Consider the following 24,080-nt stretch of genomic DNA (forward strand, 5'->3'; position numbering starts at 1 on the left):
AATCATGATCTGGGCACTAAGTATGCTCAATTGTTATTGCTTCAGTAAGACAGACCTAGAAAATACAGTGTACTCATATTTCCATTTAAAGTTAGTGCCCTGGCAGAGATTCTTACCTTTTTTCATTTTATATTATTTATGGGACGTAAAAAAAGTTCCTCTTTAAAGTTTCCTTTCTTGTTTAAGAAAAATTCATAAGTGTTAGAAATAATAGTTTGATTTAAACACTTTCTTCAAAAGCCTTCTTGACTTTCTGCTAAAAGCCCTATCCTATGTAGCTGTTAGACATTCTTACAGGCATGTAGTCCATTCTATGTCCTTGTATGTTAACCAAATATCTGCTCTGGACGTGCTCACAAGCATGTCCCAGCTCACAGCCTATGTCCCTTCCTTATTTGGACTTCCTTTTTTTTTTTTTTTTTGCTCTCTATTGCTTTTACCTAATTAGAAAAGTTTCAAGTTATTGGCCAATTGGGTTTTAGTTTAGATTGTGAGGTCTGGCTCCAGCCAATGGAGATCAGACACAGCAGTCAGGACAACCCCAAATGCATAAGAAATAAATACGTCTTCTTTCCTTTGTTCATTGTACTCTCGTGGCAGGATTGCTAGTGGGGCTACCCTTTCTGCAGGAAGTAAAAAGAATTGCTTTGATGAGAGATCCTTTGTCCCAGTACTAATTTTTCTTTGCAACACCAAAAAGAAAAATTGTATACACGACATTATTTTATTTATTTATTTTTATTTTTATTGAGACGGGGTGTCACTCTGTCACCCAGGCTGGAGTGCAGTGGTGCAGTCTCAGCTCACTGCAACCTCTGCCTCCTGGGTTCAAGTGATTCTCCTGCCTCAGCCTCTTTAGTAGCTAGAATTACAGGTGCACACCACTACGCCCAGCTAATTTTTTGTATTTTTAGTAGAGACAGGGCTTTACCATGTTGGCCAGGCTGGTCTCGAATTCCTGATCTCAAGTGATTCTCCTATCTCAGCCACCCAAAGTGCTAGGATTACAGGCGTGAGCCCCTGTGTCTGGCCCCTTCTTTCATTTTATACTTTTATATACACTATGCTCAAGTGACCCTCCTGCCATGGCCTCTGATATGGTTTGGCTGTGTCCCTACCGAAATCTCATTTTGAATTATAGCTCCCATAATTCCCGCATGTTGGGGGAGGGACCCAGTGGGAGACAACTGAATCATGGGGGCAGTTTCCCCCATACTGTTCACATGATAGTGAATAAGTCTCACAAGATCTGATGGTTTTATAAGGGGTTTCCCTTTTGCTTGGCTCTCATCTAAGATGTGTCTTTCCCCTTCTGCTGTGATTGTGAGGCCTCCCCAGCCACGTGGAACTCTGAGTCCATTAAATCTCTTTTTCTTTATAAATTACCCGGTGTCAGGTATGTCTTTATCAGCAGCATCAAAACGGACTAACACAGCCTCCCAAAGTGCCAAGCAAGAGCCACCATACCAGGCCACTATTCAGCCTTAAAATTGAAGGAGAGTCTGTTGTTTGCAACAATATAGATACGCCCAGATGACATTATGTTAAGTGAAATAAGCCAGACACAGAGAGACAAATACAGTGTCTCACTTATTTTAATTTAAAAAAAAAATTAAATTGTTTGTACAGATGGGGTCTCACTATGTTGCCCAAGCTGGTCACCAGTTCCTGGATTCCAGTAATCCTCCTGCCTTGACCTCCCAAGTGCTTGGATTACAGGTGTAAACCACTATGCCTGACCTATTTATATTTTTGAATCCCATCATTCTTATTGTAAGACTAGTACAAGAATCTCTCCTATGTCTAATTGTATTAGGCCATTCTTGCATTGCTATAAAGAAATACCTGAGACTGGGTAGTTTATTAAGATGTTTAATTGGCTCGTGGTTCTGCAGGCTGTACAAGAAGCATAGTGGCATCTGCTTGTGGGGAGCCTCAGGAGGCTTACAATCATGGTAGAGGGTGGAGGGGAGCAGGCATGTCACATGGTGAAAACAGGAGGAACAGAGCAAGAGGGGAGGTGCTACACACTTTACACAACCAGATCCGCGAGAACTCCCTCACTATCAGGAGGATAGTACCCAGGAGGATGGTGCTACACCTCTCAACAGGCCCCACCTCCAATACTGGGGATTACATTTCAGTATGAGATTTCTGTGAGCACACACATCCAACCTATATCATTCTACCCCTGGACCCACCCGAATCTCATGTCCTTCTCACATTTCAAAATATAATCATGCCTCCCCAATAATCCCCCAAAGTCTTAATTTATTCCAAGTCTAAGACTTTGAACTCAACAGTTCTAAGTCTTATCTGAGTCAAGGCAAGTACTTCCACATGGGAGCCTGTAAAATAAAAAATAAGTTAATTACTTCCCAGATACAGTAGGGGTACAAGCATTAGGGAGACGTTCCCATTCCCCAAGGGAGATAAAACCAAAATAAGAGGGCTACAGGCCCCACGCAATTCTGAAACCTAGCAGGGCAGTCGTTAAATCTTAAAGCCCCAAAATAATCTCCTTTGAATCCATGTCCCACATCCAGGACACACAGATGCAAAGGGTGTGCTCCCAAGGCCCTAGGCAGCTCCACCCCTGTGGTTTTGCAGGGTTCAGCCCCTGCTGCTGCTCTCACGGGCTGGCATTGAGTGCCTGAGGCTTTTCCAGGCACAGGATGCAAGCTGTGGGTCGATCCACCACAGCTCCACTAGGTAGTGCCCCAGTGGGGACTCTGTGTGGCGACTCCAACCCCACATTTCCCCTCCGCACTGCCTCCATAGAGGTTCTCTGTGAGGCTAACATTTTCTTTTCTTTTTTTTTTTTTTAAAAAACATGGGGTTTCACCACATTGGTCAGGCTGGTCTTGAACTCCTGACCTCAGGTGATCCGCCTGCCATGGCCTCCAAAGTGCTTGGATTACGGGCATGAGCCACCACACCCGGCTTCTTTGTTTTTTTGAGATAGGGTCTTCCTTTGTCTTCCAGGCTGGAGTGCAGTGACGTCATCATCGCTCAGTGCAGCCTTGAACTTCTGGGCTCAATAGATCCTCTCACCTGGGCCTCCCAAAGTGTTAAGTTTATAGGTGTGAGCCACTATGCCCAGCCAAAACACGTGCACATTCTTATGTCAACCTAATAACAGAGAGAAGCTCTTTAAAAGACAATGATGTTTATTTAGCAATAGAATATTGCAACAAAAATAGATATGCCCCTATGTGTGCATTTGGGGAGGTAAAGAAAGACAAAGGTTTTTAAAGGAAAGATAATAAGAATTACATAATTGCGTTGAGATAATTATCCTTGGCTACAAAGATCAATAACAAGGGTGAAGCTCGTCCAAGGTTGGATAGGCAGTTGCTGAGCAGATGCCCTTAGGGGAGCATTTTTTGCTTAAGGTTGCGATGGCCTTTGTACAAGGTTGTTTCTGTAGAGCCTTTTGTCATGGTTTTTGCTATCAGGTATGCAAGCATGAGAACCCTCTCTTCTTGGCCTTCCTGGGCTCTGTTTGTCAAGTTTTGCTTTGTTATTGTTTATTTTTTTATTTAGACGGGGTTTCACCATGTTGGTCAGGCTGGTCTTGAACTCCCGATCTCAGGTGATCCGCCCGCCTTGGCCTCCAAAGTGCTTGGATTACAGGTGTGAGCCACCACGCCCGGTCTGTTATTGTTGTCTTAACATTAGTGACTCCATTTTGATTCTGACAACTTTCATACTTCTAAGTTAGAATTCAGAAAATACTCTGCTCCTTTTTTTTTCTAGAAATGTATTTTAATTTATTTTCATCTTTTTTTTAGGAGATGCAGTCTCACTCTGTGGCCCAGGCTGGAGTGCAGTGCCACGATCTCAGCCCACTACAACCTCTGCCTCCTGGGTTCAAGTGATTCGCCTGCCTCAGCCTCCTGAGTAGCTGGGATTACAGGTGCCTGCCACCATGCCTGGCTAATTTTCGAATTTTTAGTAGACTGGGGTTTGCCATGTTGACCAGGTTGGTCTGGAACTCCTGACCTCAGGTGATCCACTCAAGTTGGCCTCCCAAAGTGCTGGGATTACAGGTGTGAGCCACCGCGCCTGGCTGAGATGTACATTTTTTACTTCACTAGTTTCTGAACTTAAGGCAAGTGGCACATGCAGAATGATGTGGTCCCTGACAGTCCACAGAAGTGTCTCTAGTGATTGTAGCAGCTTAATCTAAGAGTTATCCCAACTGTCATTTTCACCCCAAACATTTTAGGATAGTCATCCCTCAGTATCTGAAAGGGATTGAATACCAGGATCCTTGGATAATTGAATTTCTTATATAAAATGGCCTAGGATTTGCATATAACCAACACACATCCACCCATATACTTTATTTTTATTTATTTGTTTTTCTGGAGATGAAGTTTCTCTCTGTCACTCAGACTGGACTCCATGGCATAATCTCAGCTCACTGCAACCTCCGCCTCCTGGGTTCAAGCAATTCTCCTGCCTCAGCCTCCCAAGTAGCTGGGATTACAGGCTTGAGCCACTGTGCCTGGCCCCCCCCTCCCATATACTTTAGATCATCTGTAGATCATTTATAACACTTAAGACAATGTATTACAGCTGTTGTTTTGAGACAGTCTCACTCTGTCGCCCAGGCAGGAGTGTAGTGGCAGGATCATGGCTCCTGGAGCCTTGACCTCTTGAGCTCAAGTGATGCTCCCACCTCAGCCTCCTGAGTATCTAGGACCACAGGCATGAGCCACCATGCCCAGCTAGTCTTTTTTTTCTCTTTTTTGAAGAGATGAGTTCTCACTATGTTGTCCAGGCTGGTCTTGAACTCCTAGGCTTAAGTAATCCTATTGCCTCAGCCTCCCAAAGTGCTGGGATTGCAGGTGCCAGCCACTGCGCCCAGCAATATCTATAACAAAGCAAATGCTATGTAAATAGTTGTTATGTTGTACTGTTTGTAATTTTTTTTTTTTTTTTTTTTGAGACAGAGCCTTACCCAGGCTGGAGAGCAGTGGCACAATCTCGGCTCACTGCAACCTCTGCCTCCTGGGTTCAAGCAGTTCTCTGCCTCAGCCTCCCAAGTAGCTGAGATTACAGGTGCCTGCCACCACACCTGGCTAATTTGTGTATTTTTAGTAGAGACGGGGGGTTCACCGTCTTAGCCGGGCTAATCTTGAACTCCTGACCGCGTGATCCACTTGCCTCGGCCTCCCAAAGTGCTGGGATTACAGTCAGGAGCCACTGCGCCTGGCCTTAATTGTTGAATTGTTATTATTTTTTCAACTCTTTTCAATCCACAGTTGGTTGAATCCGTAGATGAGGAACTCATGAGGAGGAGGGCAGGCCGTATATGGTTTAGCAAGGCACCTAATCTAAGACTCTTAAACCTGTGGTTCTCATACTCTACACATTCAAATTGCCCAACCCCACCCCTGCTCAGTTAGATTATAACTGAGTGTAGTCCCTTCTCAGATCCTGAAGGGCCACGTGCCTCCACCTGAGAAAAGGCTAGTGGTGAGAGAAAGAACTTTTTTCTACCTCCCATTTGACGGAAGACTTTTCTTTCACTGTTTTCAGTTTATTTTTATTTATTTATATTTTGAGACAGGGTCTCACTCTATCACCCAGGTTGGCATGCAGTGGCATGATCACAGCTCACCGCAGCTTCAGTCTTCCAGGGTTCATGCCTCCCCCATAGCTGGGACCTTCAGGCATGTGCCACCATGCCTGGCTAATTTTTGTATACTTTTGTAGAGATGGGGTTTCACCATGTTGCCCAGGCTGGTCTCGAACTCCTGAGCTCAACCAATCCTCCTGCCTTGGGCTCCCAAACTACTGTGGGTTTTTTTTTGTAAAGACTGGGTTTCACCATGTTGGTCAGGTTCGTCTTGAACTCCCGACCTCAGGTGATCCACCCGCCTTGGCCTCCAAAGTGCTTGGATTACAGGTGTGAGCCACTACGCCCGGCCTGTGTTTTGTTTTTTTTAAGACAGGGTCTTGCTCTATTGCCAAGCTTCAGGGTGCAATGACAATTCACTGTAGCCACAACCTCCCGGGCTCAAGCGATCCTCCCATCTCAGGGTCCCAACTAGCGGGGACCACAGATGTGAGCCACTACACCTGGCTGTTCATTTGATTCTCAACCCAGACAAATGGAATCTGTATATCCAGAGGTGGGACCTGGGAGTAGGTATTATGAAAGCTCCCAGATGTCTAATGAGCAGCCTGGCTGGACAACCACTGCTCTTCATGGCCCTGGCCCTGCTCAGCTGTCACCAAGTAAAGCACCCGGTGTGAATGAAGCCCTCACCATCAGTTCCTCTGATGGGCTGAGTTGTGCTTTCCCCAATTCCTATGTTGAAATGATAACCCCCAGTACCTCAGAATGTAACCATATTTGGAGATAAGGCCTTTCAAGAGGTCATGAGGCCATTACGGCTGGCTCTGATTCAATCTGACAATACCCTTGTAAGGGGAGGAAACATGGAGACACAAGCAGACACCAGGGAAGCGAACACATGGAGGAAAGGTCAGCGGCAAGCCAAGGAGAGAAGGCCTTGCGCGAAACCAAATCTGCCAACACCTTGATCTCTGACTTCCAGCCTCCAGAGCGGTGAGCAAATAGACATCTGTTGTTTAAGCTGCCCAGTCTGTATATTACGGCAGCATTATCAAACTAATAGACTCTGCAAATTGAGAGCCACATCATGCATAGGTAGAGGGTGTGCAGGGATAGCTCAGCTCCCAGGTGACTCCTGGACACAAACAAATGTCCTTAGAGGGGGTTTCTTTTTCCCCCTTTTTTTTTTTTTTTTTTTGGAGTTGGGGTATTGCTCTGTTGCCTAGGCTATAGTGCTGTGGTGCAATCATAGTTCACTGCAGCCTCGATAAGGTTTCACCGTATTACCCAGGCTGGTCTCAAACTAGGGCTCAAACAATCCTCCCACGTCAGCCTCCCAAGAAACTGGGGCTATAGGAATGTGCCACCATGCCTGGCAAATTCCTTTTTCTTTTTCTTTTTTTTTTTTTTTTCAGAGATGGGAGTCTCACTCTTTTTCCTAGACTGGTCCCAAAGTCCTGGCATCAATTGATCTTCCTGTCTGCCTCTGAAAGCACTGGGATTGTAGGCGTGAGGCTCCCACACCTGTCCAAGATTTTTTTTTTTTTTTTTTTTTTTAATATCAATCAATCCTGATTTTCCAAGAAACAGCCTTCTCCCGGTTTGGGCTATTTCCTAGAGACCAGTGCTGGTAGGGACTTCCTCTCAATTCTCTTTCTGGCCCCAGCCCCCTTGATATCTCTCCTGAACTGTGAAGGACAAAACCTTGAGGACACAAAGAGATCAATTTTCACACTGTTTCAAAGGCTAGGGGAATACCTGTGTTCTGTCTGGTAAAGGTAAGAAAATAAAAACAAACAATAACTGTATACTAGAATGGTCTGAATGCTAATGGCCTAATATAAGAAAAGACCTTACAATGTGAAGTTACAAAGAAGCAGAGGGTGTAAGTTCAACATGGTCTACAGATGTTAGGCAGGTCTGCTGGGGAGAGATGGCTACTTACCCAACGTGGTTTCCATGGAGAAGGGTAAGATGCTTTCTGTAGACTGAGCCGAGAGGAGACAAACTTTTCAGGTAGGCTTTGGGCCTGTAGCCAGTAATCTGACTAGAAGGAGAATTTCAAAAGGGGAATCTATTCTTCAGTTTTCTCCACTTCTAGAAGGTCTTCACTATGAGCCTTGGGCAAATGGGGCTTCCGGGAACCGGGGAGAGGAATGTCTAGTTCTGGCTTTAGGAAAGCCAAAACTGGGGGGGGAGTCTTGAGCCACCTCTTAGCAGTCAAAATGGGGATACTCTCAGGCAACAGGCTGGGCTCAGGAAATTACCTGCTCTCTTCCTTCTTGTTATGTGTAAGGTTTCTTTTTGGTAACACAAAGAAAAAATTAGTACTGGGACAAAGGATCTCTCAGCAAAGCGATTCTTTTTGCTTCCTGCGGAAAGGGTACCCCCATTAGCAATCTTGCCATGAGAGTACAATGAACAAAGGAAAGCAGATGTATTTATTCCTTGTGCATATGGGGTTGTCCTGACTGCTGTGTCTGATCTCTGCTGGCTGGAGCCAGATCTCACAATCTAAACTAAAACCCAGTTGGCTAATAGCTTGAAACGTTTCTAAACAGGTAAAAGCAATGGAGAGTAAAAAAAAAGGAAGTCCAAATAAGGAAGGGACATAGGCTGTGAGCTGGGACATGCCTGTGAGCATGTCCAGCACAGATATCTTAAAGTACAAGGACATAGAATGGACTACGTGCCTGAAACCACGTCTAACAGCTACATAGGATAGGGCTTCACAAAGAGCTGTTAGCAAAAAGCAAGAAGGCTTTTGAAGAAAGTGTTTAAAACAATTATTTCTAACACAACTTTTTCTTAAACAAGAAAGGAAACTTTGAAGAGGAACTTTTCTACTTCCCATACTTCTTCCTTCAGGAGCCCCATGCGTATCCATTGTTTATCTCCAACGTGTAAGTGAGAACATGCAGTATTTGGTTTTCTGTTTCTGAGCTGGTTCACTTAGGATAGTGGCTCTTGTTGCCCAGGCTGGATGGAGTGCAATGGTGTGATCTTGGCTCACTGCAACCTCTGCCTCAGCCTCCTGAGTAGCTGGGATTGCAGGTGCCCGCCACCATGCCCTGCTAATTTTGTATTTTTAGTAGAGACAGGGTTTCACCATGTTGGCCAGGCTGGTCTCAAACTCCTGACCTCAGGTGATCCACCCACCTTGGCCTCCAAAAGTGCTGGGATTACAGGCATAAGCCACCGTGCCTGGCCTATTTCTGTTTCTTACAGGGTTTAGGGTAGAAGAGTTCAAGGCGGGGAAACAGATGAAAAAAGGTTGAAGGGCCCAGCTAGTGTGTGTGGCAGGATAGGAAGCTGCCGACGGTCTGCAATGCCAGCAACATGCATGGGTGGTTATCACCAAGACAGAGGCCACAAAACGGGCTCAGAACAGCTGTGTGCTGGCACTCACAGCTCCATGCAGACAGAGCCCGCCCCTGGGCCTTGGTGTGTGGCCTTCTTCGCAGGTGCTTCTTTGGGAAGCTGTGCAGTGAGGGAGATGAGGCAGCCTAAGGGCAGGACATGGTAGCATAAGGGCGCCAGCAGGCAGGAGCGCTGACTGCCCAGGGATTGTAGTGTCAACCTGCACAATATGATATCTCCCATCCTTTTGCATAGATCTTCTGTAGGGCGGCCTCCGCCTACTACAACTCCCAAATCTGACATTGATTCATCCACTTTCCCCTAAGTGCTCCCTAGCACCTGCCATGAGTTTGTTCACAATTGGGACCCCAAATCCAGGACATCTCACTGGCTCAGACTCAGCTTAACGCCTCGTTAAGTAGGGGGGCAAGACACTTATGTGGAAAAAGTAATTTTCTCACTGATGTCCTATTTTTAATGTGAGTACAAATACTAAACAAATATGATCTTAGTGTCTTGCTAAAAGGAATTTATTATTAAAAAAAAATAAAATAAAGACAGGTTTTCATCCTGTTGGTCAGACTGTTCTTGAACTCCCAACCTCAGGTGATCCGCCCCCCTTGGCCTCCAAAGTGCTTGGATTACAGGCGTGAGCCACCACGCCCAGCCAGAATTCAGATGTTTTTAACAGGCCACAATTAAATTCAAAAAGGGGCTGGACCCGGTGGGATGGCTTGGTGAGGCCGAGCGGCTCGGCTCCAGCTCCAGCTCATGTGGAGTGCTGGACATCCCCTCCCAGCATGGGGGTTCTGACTTGTGCATAGTCAAGCCTAAAACTGGCACAGCCACAGGCCAGGGGTGGAGGCTTTAGAGTCCACTGGAAAACAGGGAGGGCTGAGTCCAGCGTCTCAGTGGGTTTAGTAGTGAGGGCTCCTGTGAAGAACTCTTGGCTTAGCAGTGTTCATTATTGGCCCCTTCCTTAGTATGTTCCAGGCCGAGTATGTACCTTGCATGCTCTGACCCTTTGAAACACCAAAGAAATCAGCAAGGAGATAACAGATGCCCCAAAGAGACGAATGGTGCCATGAGATCTGGCAGCTGGGACCTGGTCCAGCCTATAAGCACCATTGAAGAGCAGTGTCTTCTTATTTAAACAGCAACTGGAGATTGATTTCCTGAGGTTTAACTGGGAAAGCAGATTCATATACTCCACAAGACACCAGATGCTTCATATCGCTTCTCTTTATTTTCAAGTTTTTTTTTTTACAACAGTCCACACAGGGATTACCTCCCACATATACTTCCCAAGCCAGAATCTCCCTTTAGAAATTCAGATTCTATTTCTAACTCTATAGGATGCATCTCCCCAAAGATTCCATCAACTCCTCAAGTCAACATCTGCCCACCCCCAACTTCCCCTTTTTTCCCCCACTCACACTGAACATTTGTCTCAAACTGTTGCTGCTGTGTTGCTTCAAGATGCACTTGAATCCTGGGCTTCACTGTCCAAGTATGCAAAATGAAGCATTTGACATGTGCACCCAGCTAGGCAGGCATGAAGCAGGGGCACAGGATGGGATCTGGGTCATAGAAGGTTCTGTCCCCACAGTGAGGACAGGGGTTGGCACTGAGCCAGACCATGCCAGGCCGCCCCAATTCGCACAGCAACTCCCTAAGCCTGGTGTGCAGAAAGGCAAGTCTCCCCAGGTCGAGGGTGCCATTGACATCCTCATAACTCTCCATGGGAACAGGATATAGCACGTGGCTCAGATTATTCAACCCGATGACGTGGTGCACGAGGCTCTCCAGGACAGACATGGAGATGGGATTCCCGCAGAAGCTTAAGGTGGTAAGCTGGGAGCAGTGGCTGAGGGAAGGCAGAAGAACAAGGAGCTGAGTATCCATGATCCCACACTCATCCAAGTCCAGGTCCTGGAGGGTGGCGGAGGTTCTCTCTAGCAGAGCTTGGAGGAGCTCGGGATTTATCTCCGTCAGCATGACCCCACTTAGACTCAGGACACTCAGCTGACTGATGCTGGGGCTCTGCGACAGATGTGTCACATCTCCTTCTGAAAGCCAGCAGTTAGTTATCGAGAGGGTTTCCAAGGGGTTCATCATGCATCTGCAAATAGACAAAACAGTTAGTGCTAGGGAATGGAGGCGGCGGGGTGGGGAGACTGGAGAGAGGCCCATTTCACCAAAACCCAGTCTTCCTGCTGATAGTTAACCCCCAGGATGCCAGGTTGTAAAGGAGCATTCGAGTGAGCACAAGTTCAGGTGCAGTCCTTTCTCCGTTATTTGCGGCATAAGTCGGTCAAGTAAACAAAAATCTCAAATGCTCCCTTGGCTAACCTGTGAGGCAGGGTCCATCCAACACAGACCTCTTAGGTGGTGTGAGCATAAATTGAATTGAGAAAGAATAACTGATCTGATGTCTCAAGCAAGAAAGACCACCAGTGAATTTTAGTATTTGAATACAGAACCAAAAATTCTTTCAACTCGGACTGCTTCCGGCCGCTGCATGGGCTCCGGTCACCTGGATCTGTGCCTGATGAAGCTACTGGGGAGTATTCACAGAGGACAAACTTGGGCAAGGTCAGCAACATCCAAAGGGGGTTACCAGGCTGCAGGGCTACCTTAGATCACTGTATCATCAGCAAACCGCCTATCAATTTGTGCAATTCTTCACTCCTGTTCCTTCTCCCACATCTTTAGAATCCTGCATTTCCCATATATTACCCTAACTGGAGTTCTAAATCACCCTTTATAGACAAGAGTTTTGAGGCAGGTCTAGAGGCAGCAGCTCATGTTGAGAAGCTGGTGAGCGCACAGCTTACAACTTCAAATCTCATCTTTGAAGGCCTTTCCCTTCTTCAATGCCCTTCTTGCTTATTTCTGGTCATCTTAGGCATCACTTCCTAAGGAAGAATGCCTAAAGGTACTCTCACCAGGCCCCAACCTCCCATTACAGAGTTTTCTAACAAGGAGTCACTGTTAATGGCATCTATCCTAATATATACCTCCAACCTTTATGAGTAGCAGTTACGTGAGACCATGCTTGGGGACAGCGTGGTGAACAAGACGTGTTAACTGGCAGTGAGTTGCTCACTCCTGCATTATTGGTGTCTGGCACATAAAAATGTCCTTTATTGTTTCCTGCAATAAAGGGCTTGCTCTGTCCTGCAGAGAAACCTCACCATCCCTCACCTGAGCAACTGATCCAGGCGGCCTCTGAGGAAAAATAAAGAGTCCACGTAGAGGTCCTGGAGGCAGTGGAGATTGAGGAACTGAGTGGTGAACTGGGCGATACACTGCTCTTCCTTCTCTGGGGAAATGAAGGAAGATGGATGGATGTGGGCGAGGAGTAGTCTACGCAGGTTACTCATCTGGCTCAGGTGAGGAGAAAATTTCGCCAAGGTGGGTAGTTTCCAGGTGCAAGTCACTTCCAAATCTTCAATAGAGTCCAGCTGCACCATTTTCAGGATCATCTTGATATTCTGCACAGGCATTGCAAAAATCTTCAGCTTCTTACAGCACAGGTGTAGTACGTCTTTCTTTCGCCTCACTATCTCAATCAGGTGGGTGAACAACTCGTCATAGGCACCTTCCTTGAGGGACAGGTCTACGAGAACCTCCATCGGAGTCAAGGGCTGCTCTGCCTCTGTGCTCGAACCATCTACTTTTCGCTTCTTTCTCATGGGCTGAGCTGCTTCTGGCTCTGGAAATGAGCACAGACTGACCCTTTTTCCAGACCACACGGTCCAGAAGTCCTGATGAGAATTCTTTCGTAAATCCAGCACTTTGAGTTTCCACCTCCTGTGGGGAAAACAGGTAATTAGCTGACATGCTTTAAGATCAACTCAAAATAAGACTATGAGTCTCAATGTAGCTAAGAAGCAAACAGACATTCACCTTAGATCTGCACTTTTACTCTATGCTCCAGGCGTCAGCTGCTCCCTTTCCCACGAGGATCCTGAGATCCTTCCTGGTCCCCACTTCCCACCCGACCAGGAAGAAGCAGGTGCATGTTCCTTCAGACACTTCTGCATTTTAATCAGTGCCCCATGTCCAGAAGCCCATTCCAAGAGTGACCCCTGCAGTGGCCCCAACGCCCTCCTGAGCTTCCTTGCTGGCACCACTGGCGCCTCTGGCCCAGTGTGAGATGCTCCACACTCTGTGACTCCAGCTGTATCCTGCTCAGGTTTCCAGGGCCCTACAGCAAGCTGCTGGATCACACTTACCTGGGGCGAACCTCCTGGGCAAGCAGCACATCAACTCCATCAAGCACAGCTTTGAAGGTGTCCACGTGAAGCTGCTGTCCCTTCATCAGCACTCCCAGAGGGAGGCAGGTGAAGGGCCAGGCCTGCACCATTGCCTTCAGGGTCTGGTTGTGTCTCCCATCAAAGGCTGCCGTGAAGAGCAGCGGGAAGAGCTCCCTGGGGAGCATTTCCAGGGCAGCGATGGCCAGGGCCTCATTCTTCAGCAGGCTCTGCCCCGCCAAGTCCACGAGTCTCCGTGGGCTCGTCCACACGCTCATGCTGATGAACCGGCTCTGAATGCAAGTCTGAGAAAACATGCGGGGAACAAGGCATCCCTCTCAGGCCAAGCACAAGCGACTCTATCTTTTCCTTACCCTTCTGAGGAACCAACTTAGGGCCAAAGTCACTGTGCTGGCAACAGCAGGGGAGTTCTCAGTTTACCCTGATTCCATTCTGCAGTGGTTGGCCACAAAGGCATTGCTCTGCTGGCACCAGGATGAGCGTCTCCATCAAGTGTAGAGGAGGGAACGGGATGACCACTGGCCCTATCCTGTAACCACCCACTACTCAATTTAATTCTAGTCCCCCTGGGAAGTGAGAACTAAGGAGCCTGAGAGCTGACCTGACCCTGCTCATTTTGGGAAAAAGTTTCTGATGATCACTCAAAAACCATTCAAACTGGAGTGTCACATAGCCCAGGACAGCCTCCTTCTCTGGTCCAACAAGTAAGCCAGATGGGAAAGATTAGGAACACACGCACAATGCACAATGGGTGTCATCATATTTCACTAAAAAAATGTAAATGAGAAAACTACACAAGCGACCCAACAGTATTACACAGCATTCGGAAGTAAAATTAAACACATTCTGAGACATGCATTTTAAGTGTGTCTCTTTTATGTATATTAGAGTTACTACTTTGACATGGAAATCAGGGGAGCAAACACTTCACGGTAAAACAAAGCCTGTTTCTTTTTCCCTAAAACATTACTTTTTAAAAATTGACAAATAAAAATTGTGTATATTTATGGTGTACAACCTGATGCTTTGAAATATATATGTATCGCCGGGCGTGGTGGCTCAAGCTTGTAATCCCAGCACTTTGGGAGGCCGACGCGGGCGGATCACGAGGTCAAGAGATCGAGACCATCCTGGTCAACACGGTGAAACCCCGTCTCTACTAAAAATACAAAAAATTAGCTGGGCATGGTGGCGCGTGCCTGTAATCCCAGCTACTCAGGAGGCTGAGGCAGGAGAATTGCCTGAACCCAGGAGGCGGAGATTGCGGTGAGCCGAGATTTCGCCATTGCACTCCAGCCTGGGTAACGAGAACGAAACTCCACCTCAAAAAAAAAAAGAAATATGTATATATCGTAGAATGGATACCTTAAGCTAATCAACATATGTATTATCTCACATACTTGTGGTGAGAACACTTAAGATGTACCCTTAGTGGTTTTCATGTATTCAGTATGTTGTTAACTACGGTCACCATTGTGTATACGAGAGGTCTTGAAAATGCCTACACTCTCTAGCACAGTGGCTGGTGTCTGTAATCCCATCACTTTGGGAGGGCGAGGTGGGAAAATGGCTTGAGCCCGGGAGTTCAAGACCAGCAACACGATGAAACCTTATCTCTACTAAAAAATAAGAAAATGTCTTTAATTCCAAAGCATCTGAAAAAATAAATCTATGGAATATTTTTAAGCTTTTAGTTAAAAAAAGGCTAATTAGCAAATCAAATCATTTAAAATATCATCAATAATGCAAATTATAATTGCTTGCCACACACTATTTAATGGTAATAAAGTAAAATTCCAACTAATTAGATGTCTTTTATTTTCAAAAAAAGCTATTTAAGAAATTAGTTTAAACATATACAAAATGGCAGAAATCAAAATGTTTGGGATTCAATACAAAGAAATAATGAAAGTTTGAGGTAATGGCTATGATTAATTACCGTAATTTGATCATTACACACTATATGCATAAACTAAAATTTCACATGTACTCCATAAATATGTACAATTATGTATCATTTAAGAAATCAATCCAATAATGAAATAAAAATGTGTGGGATTAAGGCAGAACTACATTTAGAGGCGAGAGCAAAGCCTGTTCCTTTCTAAGGAAAGAAAAATGAAAACTCTCTAGGCAGCATCGGCCCTCATGGCCTGTGGAGGCCCTGGGCTGACAGTGGAAAGGAGGCAGTGGCCACAGCCTGATGACTCCCCAGACCCAGGTGTGGTGCAGAAGCCACCTACCCAGACCTCTGGGAGGACCACAACTTTGACTCCAAGGCCTCTGGGTCCCTCCTCTGGCCCCTCAGAAGCTATTATAGGCCTTTCTGAGTATACCTCTCCTTTCAACTCCATGCTGCCAATGGGAGAGCTAAATCTGATTACATTCCTGAATCTCCAGCCAGTGAATCCTAATGTGTTTGTTTTTATTTTTTACTTACTTCAGGTTCAACGGATTGATGGGATGTCAATTTACAAAAGGGAAGGAAAAAGTCAACAAAACCACCCAGAAAGTATAATTGTTGGGGGAATTTTTGGCCACATCAAAATTACCCAAATATTCCAGTTAAGAGAGCTTTATGAAGAGCATCACGTCATTCCCCCTTCCTACTCCCAAAAAGTCCCCAAGTATCAAATTGTCACTTAGACTCAATGTTCCCTAACACAGCAAATCACATGCCTATTCAGGGAGAAACAGAGGTACAACGGAGGGGTGGCTGGGCTTCCAGACTTTGAAAGTCAAGGCTGTCCTGAAGGAAGCTGGGTTAAAATTACGCTACAACTAGGAGTGAGAAGTAAGGGTGGGTCTGGGCATTTGTCATAGGACTGAGTGGATCACCGCCAAGTCAGATACGTTTTGTTTGGGGAACTGAAAAACAGAACTGAAACTAAAAAGGGGAATGGCTAAGGAAGACAAAAGATAGGCCCGGTAAAGCCAAGGTAATCACTGAGGCAGGAGGGGAGTTCAGTCTTCCTCCCTCCCTATGGGGAAAGGATGCTTTCTTCCAGAAAGTCAGGATCTTCTTGGCAGTCTTGACCAGATTAAATCTAGGAATGTGGGCTGGAGAGGTGGGACAGAGGGTCATATTGGTGACCAAACCTAGGACGGCATGTTTTCTTTTCTTTTTTTTTTTTTTTTTTTTTGAGACAGAGTTTCACTCATGTTACCCAGGCTGGAGTGCAATGGCGCGATCTCGGCTCACCGCAACCTCCGCCTCCTGGGTTCAGGCAATTCTCCTGCCTCAGCCTCCTGAGTAGCTGGGATTACAGGCATGCGCCACCATGCCCAGCTAATTTTTTGTATTTTTAGTAGAGACGGGGTTTCACCATGTTGACCAGGATGGTCTCGATCTCTTGACCTCATGATCCACCCGCCTCGGCCTCCCAAAGTGCTGGGATTACAGGCTTGAGCCACCGCGCCCGGCCAATGTTTTCAAGTCTGAAAGCCACTGTGGTTTCTTAGGAATTTTGAAGCCAGGGAGAGAAATAAACAAGAGCCCAAAGCACACATCCCTGCCATGAAGGAAGCTGTCAGAAAACCTTCTGTTTATGATTAGGTGTCGTCTTCCAGATTGTGCTGTTCACAGGCAGCAGGGCAGGCCTTTACCCAAAACATAATCTCCAATGGCCGGTCCCTTCCTATTACTAATGTTCCCATACTTCAAGAAAACAGCTGATTCAAATGCAGCCTCAAAAAGCCTCTTCTTGCCCCTAAGTTTCTCAGGTACAGAGATTCTCATCAGTGAGATACCATCAGGCATATCAATTATACTCAATGTTTCTCTCTTTCCGTGCTAGGCACAGTGCACAAATATCATCAACACATTTCCTCTCACAAAAACTGAAGTTGTATTTGGCATTCAGGGATCTGCTTAGGGATGATCCCTATCCCGGGCCTGATCACACGTTGGTGCTTTTGAAGTTTCGGAACCTCTCCACCCAAAGAATTCTCCAGGCCATTCTCTGCCTCATGCACTGTGCTATCCCCACAATTCTTATATTCTACTGGCAAGTGTCTAGCTAGGGATGTCTTGGGGGGTCTGGCTTTGTTTGCCCTGGCTTGGGTGAGGAGGCTGGAATTCACTGAAGGGTGTTTTCCATTTTGGTTAACTCTCTGGAGACTACTTTCTCCCAATTTTTACCATCAACACCAAACGGCCTTTGTGAAAATGGGGTTAAACTACAATGTGCTCTACATTTTCTTTCATTCCCAGGCAATGGTCTTTACTCTTCAGCTGCAGGAGACTTAGATTAGTAACAAAAGTCATTGTCAATGTCCCTAATCATTAAGCACCTTCTGGGCACAGCAAAGGTGGCGGCAATTCTCATCACCTCAAATAGCCTTCACAGAAAATCTAACGTTCACTGTCATTTTCATGTTTAGCCTTCTAAGTCCTTGACTCTGTGTGGGGAACAACTTGCTCAGCTCCAGGCAGGCAGGAACTGGTACCCCTTATGTGAGGAGGGGTTTACACAGATCATTTCCCTCCCTAACAGTCAAACAATCTCAGTGTTAAGAAAGAGCTGACTGATTGCCAGGCATGGTGGCTCATGCCTGTAACCCCAGCACTTTGGGAGGCCAAGGTGGGTGGATCACCTGAGGTCAGGAGTTAGAGACCAGCCTGACCAACAAAAAGAAACCCTATCTCCACTAAAAATACATAATTAGCCAGGCGTGCTATATATTAGCCAGGTGCATGCTTGTATTCCCAGCTACTCAGGAAGCTGAGGTAGGAGAATCACTTGAACCCAGGAGGCGGAGCTTGTGGGGACCCGAGATCATGCCACTGCACTCCAGCCTGGGCAACAAGAGCGAAGCTCTGTCTCAAAAAAACAAGAGCTGACTGATAAGTTTCACATAAGCCATGGGAAAACAGAAAACTGCACAAGTCCAAAAGTTAGGGAAGTTTCTACGGGATCCCAGCTTTCCGGAGATCCAAAGGAGGAGGAACCGCAATGAAGTCTGAGCAGTGCAGTCTCAGGGGACACTGAGGCAGGGGACACTCCTCTGTCCAGCCTCACACTGCCTGTTTGTCCAGTGGTAACGGAGAAAGCAGCACCAGAGCACAATTGCACAAAGGTGCTGTCCTTCCTCCCAGTGTCAGGGAGGAGTGAAGAGACTGGGGCCCAGCATGACCCCTAGGGTCCAGGCATGAGCTGGGGAGACATTTCTGCTTGTTCTGTTCTTATGGTCCTTGTGGGCTGCACAGGCCAGAGTGGCCTCTGAGCTCATCACAAGGGTGGCCCTCTTCTCTAGTCACAGAATCCCAATGGGGACCACCAAAGTACGTGCCCTCAGTCCTTCAGGTCTTTTGAATATTTCTGTGCATCTGATTTGTTTCTCCTGGCCTGTGCTGCCTCGGTGGTTCTCTCCTTCTGCACCCTGGAATGTCAGACTGCCTCTCCTGGAGTCTGGGATGTGACTGAGATGCTGGAAGATACCCTTCCACTGGCATTTACAGAAATCAAAGGATTCTCCCCAATTCCATGAGCTATTTTGGAGAACACGACAAGCCACAAGGTGTAGGGAATAAAAAAGCCCAGCTGTTTTTCTGCATCCAGAGGCACTGTGAATGCAGGAAGACATTCTGGGTGCCACACGAAGACCCTGACTCCTCTGGTCTGCTGAGGGCTGGAGCCCAGTTCCCACGCCAGCAGCTCTCCCTTCAAGGTTATTTTCCCAGCCCTTGAACAAAGAAGATTCCACCGAATCCAGGAAGTCTTTGATCTCCAGTCAGGTCTCTCATTAGCCTGACGTATTTTGCCCTAGATGCCTTTTTAAAAATTTTACATCTCTGTTGACCCTTTCTGCCCTCCCCAGTACTCAATGGGGTTTGGTTTCCCTTCAGATAAAAAATCTCTAGACCTAAACATGACAAGATCACCCTGGGTATAGCCAGTTAATCCCATGGGACATGGTTCTCAAGGCACAGTGGGGAGGGTAAGAGTCTGCTGTCATTCCAGGCTCAGGGGAGCAGAGGGCCTTGGAAGGAACAGCGATGCTGGACAGGGAATGGTCCACAGCTGCTGATGGGGAGCCAGGCATAAAGGGAGGAGACCAAAGCAGGAGACCAGGACTCCTGGCTCTCAGACAGCTGTGTCCCTTAAAAGCTGGTAACTTATGAGACAAGTGGGGACACTGTGGGCATAGTTTGGGGGATGGGAGTGTCCTGAGGGTCTGGCTTTGTTTGCCTTGGTGTGGGTGAGGTGTCAATGGGATTGACTGTTGCCCCACCCCCATGGCATAGTCAGACCAATGGAGAGTATGGGGGAAAGAGCTATCAATCCAGAAGCAGAAATGAGAAAGAGGTTAAAAGGGAAGGAGAAGGACTCAGTCTTGGCCTCCGGGCCAGAGGGGGATGCTCTCTGGGACTTTTCCACTTCCTCCTCCTCACTCGACAGCCTCATCGGACTCTGCTTTTCAGGAAAGAGCCAGAGACACTGCAAGCTGGTGCTGTGTCCCGGTCTCCAGCTAACCCTCAATCTCTAGGCCATAGGGGTGACAGTAGCTGAGAGTATAAGCAAGGTGCATCAGGCTGCCGGGCACTTTCCACCAGAACAACAAAGGGGAGCAACAATCCTCGGGGATCCCAAAGGCACTGGCCTCACAATGGACTGAAAAAAAATCCTCTAGGTCCGTGTTGAGGGCTGGCAGGAAGCAGTGGGGCAGGCTGGCCCCGGGGACACACTCGATGCTAAGTGTCTGGCACAGCTGATCCTCTCGCCTTGATTTACTCAAAGCCTCTTACTGAAAGCTTGGGGTACATCAACTGCTATTTTGGGTGACAAGGAGGAATACCTGGTCATGATCTTCCTCTCAGGGTACCTCTGAGGCCTGGACCTTCTATTCTTTTATTTTTAGACAATCTTGCTCTGTAACCCAGCTGGAGTGCAGTGGCACAATCTTGGCTCACTGCAAACTCCACTTCCCTGGTGCAAGTGATTCTCCTGCCTCAGCCTCCTGAGTAGCTGGGATTACAGGCGCCCGCCACCATGCCCGGCTAATTTTTGTATTTTTAGTCGAGATGAGTTTCACCATGTTGGCCAGGCTGATCTTGAACTCCTGACCTCAACTGATCTGCCCACCTATTTGATTTTGCTGTGACCACTAAATATGTTTTTTTTCAAAGCACTAGTAACTCTTTCTTAGTTATAAATGTACAGAGAAGCGAAAAAAATAGCAAAACTAGTTTGTTGAGCATGCTGTAATATAAATATTAAGAATCAAAATGTTTTGTTGCTTTGTAAAAAACTTATCAAGAGGTTGGGGCACAGTGGCTCATGCCTGTAATCCCAGCACTTTGGGAGACCGATCCGGATAGATCACCTAAGGTCAGGAGTTCGAGACCAGCCTGGCCAACATGGTGAAACCCCGTCTCTGCTAAAAATGCAGACAATTAGCCGGGCATGGATGATGACATGGGAATGCACCACCATAGCACCATGCCCGGCTAATTGTTTGCATTTTTAGCAGAGTTTTTAATATAGTGTTGTAGTCCCAGCTACTTGTGAGGCTGAGGCAGGAGAATCGTTGGAACTCGGGAGGCAGAGCTTGCAGTGAGCCAAGATTGTACCACTGTACTCCAGCCTGGGAGACAGAGGGACTCTACCTCAAAAAAAAAAAAAAAAAAAAAAAACAAAACCCAACTTATCAACAGTAATATGAACAGTGCCTGCCCCCTTATTCCAACATGGAGGGCACAAGTGTTCTACGTATTGAACTGTGACACTGGTGAGCCTGGATAAGCTTCCAGCAATTTACCCTTTGTGCCTTCTCATGACACGTCTCTCAGAGTGCCTTCAGTGTGAAGACTTCTGCTGTGGTCCCTCTGGGACATCCTCATCCTTTCTGTCACAACCATTTTCTTCATTTACTCTGCTCTAGAGATGGAGAATACAAGCCTAAAGCTAAATAAGCTGGATTCTGTCTCACAAGGATGGCGTAAAATAACTCCTCATGTCTGGCAAAGCTTAAAAACCGACCAAAGCATTTTGCCTTCCTGGGCTCATTAGTGCCTCACTCAAGGTATGTAATCCAGCAGCGGGCTTATCGGGTTTTCCCTTCCGGGTGAAGGTTAACTGGTGGTCAGCAAGAGTGATGTGTGTGCATCTGAATTGCAGTGCAGACCGTGGGATGGTGACATGGGAATGCAGTCCCTGGCTCGTGGTCCAGGGCTCCTTACAGCTGTGTGTTTGTGCCAGCCTGCCACGGGTATGGCTGGAGAAGCGAGTTAAAATGGACACCCCATTCTGTATGTGGCTGCCACAGACAGGGTCAGGGATGAGAGCAGCAGCCTCCATATAGGTGATATCCCTCACCTCAGTCCAGGGAGATGGCAAGTCCATGTTTAGCAGAGAGGTCTGTGGACTCTGCCAGGTCTTCCAGGAGGATGAGGAAGGGGGGCATGATTCTCCCAGTGAAAAAAAAAAAAAATCCCCCAAAATCTCCACTCACTGCCTTGAGGCACCTTAGCCCAGTAGCTCTGTTTGCCTGGGGTGCCAGGCTCAGAGCAACTCCTAGGAACACCCCTTGCCAGGAAAGAGGAAGTAAATGCACTGGTGGCCTCAACCCCCAGCTCTGCATGGAGGCCCTTCCAACCTCTGTGGCAGGGATAAGAAGCGTATGGAGAGCCCAGAAGGCAGCGCCCTGGGGCATCTCATTCTTCTCTCTGCACAGGTGAAACACTAAGGTGGTGACCTGCTGGCAGCCCAGGACTGACGAGCTACCTGGTCAACCAGGGCTGACCCTTCTCTGTTCTCCCAAGCTTCCCTGAGGTCATGACCTTGACCCTCTCCTCTCTGCACGCACCCCTCCTCTCCGGGTCTTGGGCTCAGTCTATGACACACCCACTCTTGAAGCTAGGGTTTTGGGATACAAGGTTACCATTTCCTGTTCTGAAGGCAGCAGGACCATTGGGGGCGATTATATATCGGGTGTCTGGATACCAACAGCACCTGAGCACGGCCCCAGAGTCCCATGCACGGCATCATCCTTGAGCCTCTGGTCCTGGCACGAGTCTCCAGGCTTCTAGCCAGATCGCATGTTCTCCCTGATCTCCCCAGGTGGCACCCAAAGATGAGGTAGTGCAATCTTGTTGCTCACCTTGCAGGACCCACACTTACAAGGCCAAAAGGCAGTGAGACAAAGCCTCCATGAGCTCACACTCTCCGACACCACTCGAAAGGGTGTGCTTTGGTGGCTGATTACCCTGGTTCTGAATGCAATCGTGGCTTTGGCAATAAGGCCCCCAACACATTAGGGTTTTTTTCTTTTTTTTTTGAGAAGGAGTTTTCCTTTTGTCACCCAGGCTGGAGTGCAATGGCACGATCTCGGCTGACTACAACCTCTGCCTCCTGGGTTCAAGATTCTCCTGCCACAGCCTCCAGAGTAACTGGGACTACAGGCGTGCACCACCACACCTGGCTAAGTCTTTTTTTGTATTTTTAGTAGAGATGGGGTTTCACTATTTTGGCCACACTAGTTCTGAACTCCTGACCTCAGCCAATCCGCCCGCCTTGCCCTCCCATAGTGCTGGGATTGCAAGAATGAGCCACCTTGCCCAGGATACCGTTGATTTTTATACAAAACAGCAGGACAGGATGAGTGAAATGCCCTTTTGGGGACATGACCTGAAACTATAAACGCAGGTCCTGCCTTTTCCTCTACTGTGAGGGACTCAGGATGCAGCTGCCATCTGGCTCCCGAGTGACAAGGACAGCGGGGAACAGGGCTTCTCGGGGCACCCGAAGCGTTTCAAGGGACTTTCTTACCCGCAGATGCCTTCGTTCCATTTTGAAGCGATTCTGGCTGGCCTCAGGACCTCCAACACTTGGATTTCTAGGTCTCAGTCACCTGCTTCCACGCATGTTTGAGAGGAATAATCAAGACGCTCCAAAGACAAGGACACATGTATGATATTTACGAAACAACGGCCTCCTGTGAAAACCTCTGCAAATACTGCAGAGGAAACTGACAACCGGACACTCAATATCGCCCTTTTAGTGCAAATCTCTGGCTCCAAACCTGAGCTGCAGTGTCTCCTGGGCTCAGCCAGGGAGCAGTAGGAACAACAGACCATGTGTTCCGTCACAAGTGACCCCCAGGGTCAAGGACCCTGACTACCGTCCTGCAGCCACATTTCTGCATCTGCTCCCGCCTTCCTAGGATGCCTACGCCACTGGGTGGGCGATTCCCAACCCCCAGCACCTTCAGAGGGGCTGAGTCCCAGAGCACCTACCGCACTGCGAATGCGCACCCACCCTGAGGAGTTCCAACCACGAGCGCCGCCGCCGCGGTTCAAAGCATCGCTACAGACACACCTCCTCAACTGCGGCCAGTGGTCCACGGCAGGCGGCTTGGGGTGACCCAAGTGGGGCACATCATTTTCTTTGGCCTTCGACCCATTTCCAGAGAGAAAACAGGGACTGGGGACAGGGGTGGTGCCAGGGCACAAGCCCAAGGTCACCCTGTGGGGCAGCGAGGACTCAGGGCTTGAACTCACGTTTTTCCACAGATAGTGCACCACGCCACGAAGTTGCTGGAAGGAAAGAGCGAGATGGTGACTCAGCAAGCGCCCTACCGGCAGCGAGGGGAACAAGCAGTCCCGTCTGACCAATCCCCGTTTCTCGTTCCTTCCCGGTTGAAATCTTACAAGATCCAGCGGGGTCAGGACTGGGAGGAGGAAGGGCAGAGGGGGAGGGGAGAAGGGGAGACGTGGCGTGGGATGAGATAAGACAATGGTGGGAGAGGAGAGGAGATGAGAGGGGAAGGGAGGGGATGGGGGAGGGTCAGGTATGGGGGAAGGGAGACAGGACGGGAGAGGGATGAGGATGGGGAAAGGCGACAGG

General features: G+C 47.7%; 1 protein-coding gene across 1 annotated transcript; it reads right to left on the bottom strand.

Moving 5' to 3' along the window:
• Positions 1–10,177: 10,177 nt before the first annotated feature.
• Positions 10,178–23,771, bottom strand: PRAME (preferentially expressed antigen in melanoma). Its single transcript, XM_032272105.1, has 6 exons — positions 23,735–23,771; positions 23,471–23,657; positions 23,004–23,085; positions 13,195–13,517; positions 12,161–12,769; positions 10,178–11,075 (listed from the first exon to the last, which is right to left on the bottom strand). The coding sequence occupies exons 3-6, from the start codon at positions 23,022–23,024 to the stop codon at positions 10,499–10,501; spliced, it is 1,530 nt and encodes a 509-aa protein (XP_032127996.1). The 5' UTR covers positions 23,025–23,085; positions 23,471–23,657; positions 23,735–23,771; the 3' UTR covers positions 10,178–10,498.
• Between the last annotated feature and the right edge of the window lie 309 nt (positions 23,772–24,080).

The sequence above is a fragment of the Sapajus apella genome, unplaced genomic scaffold, assembly GCF_009761245.1.
Source record: "Sapajus apella isolate SASKATOON/1434 unplaced genomic scaffold, GSC_monkey_1.0 scaffold288, whole genome shotgun sequence".
In the NCBI taxonomy this organism is placed as follows: Eukaryota; Metazoa; Chordata; class Mammalia; order Primates; family Cebidae; genus Sapajus; species Sapajus apella.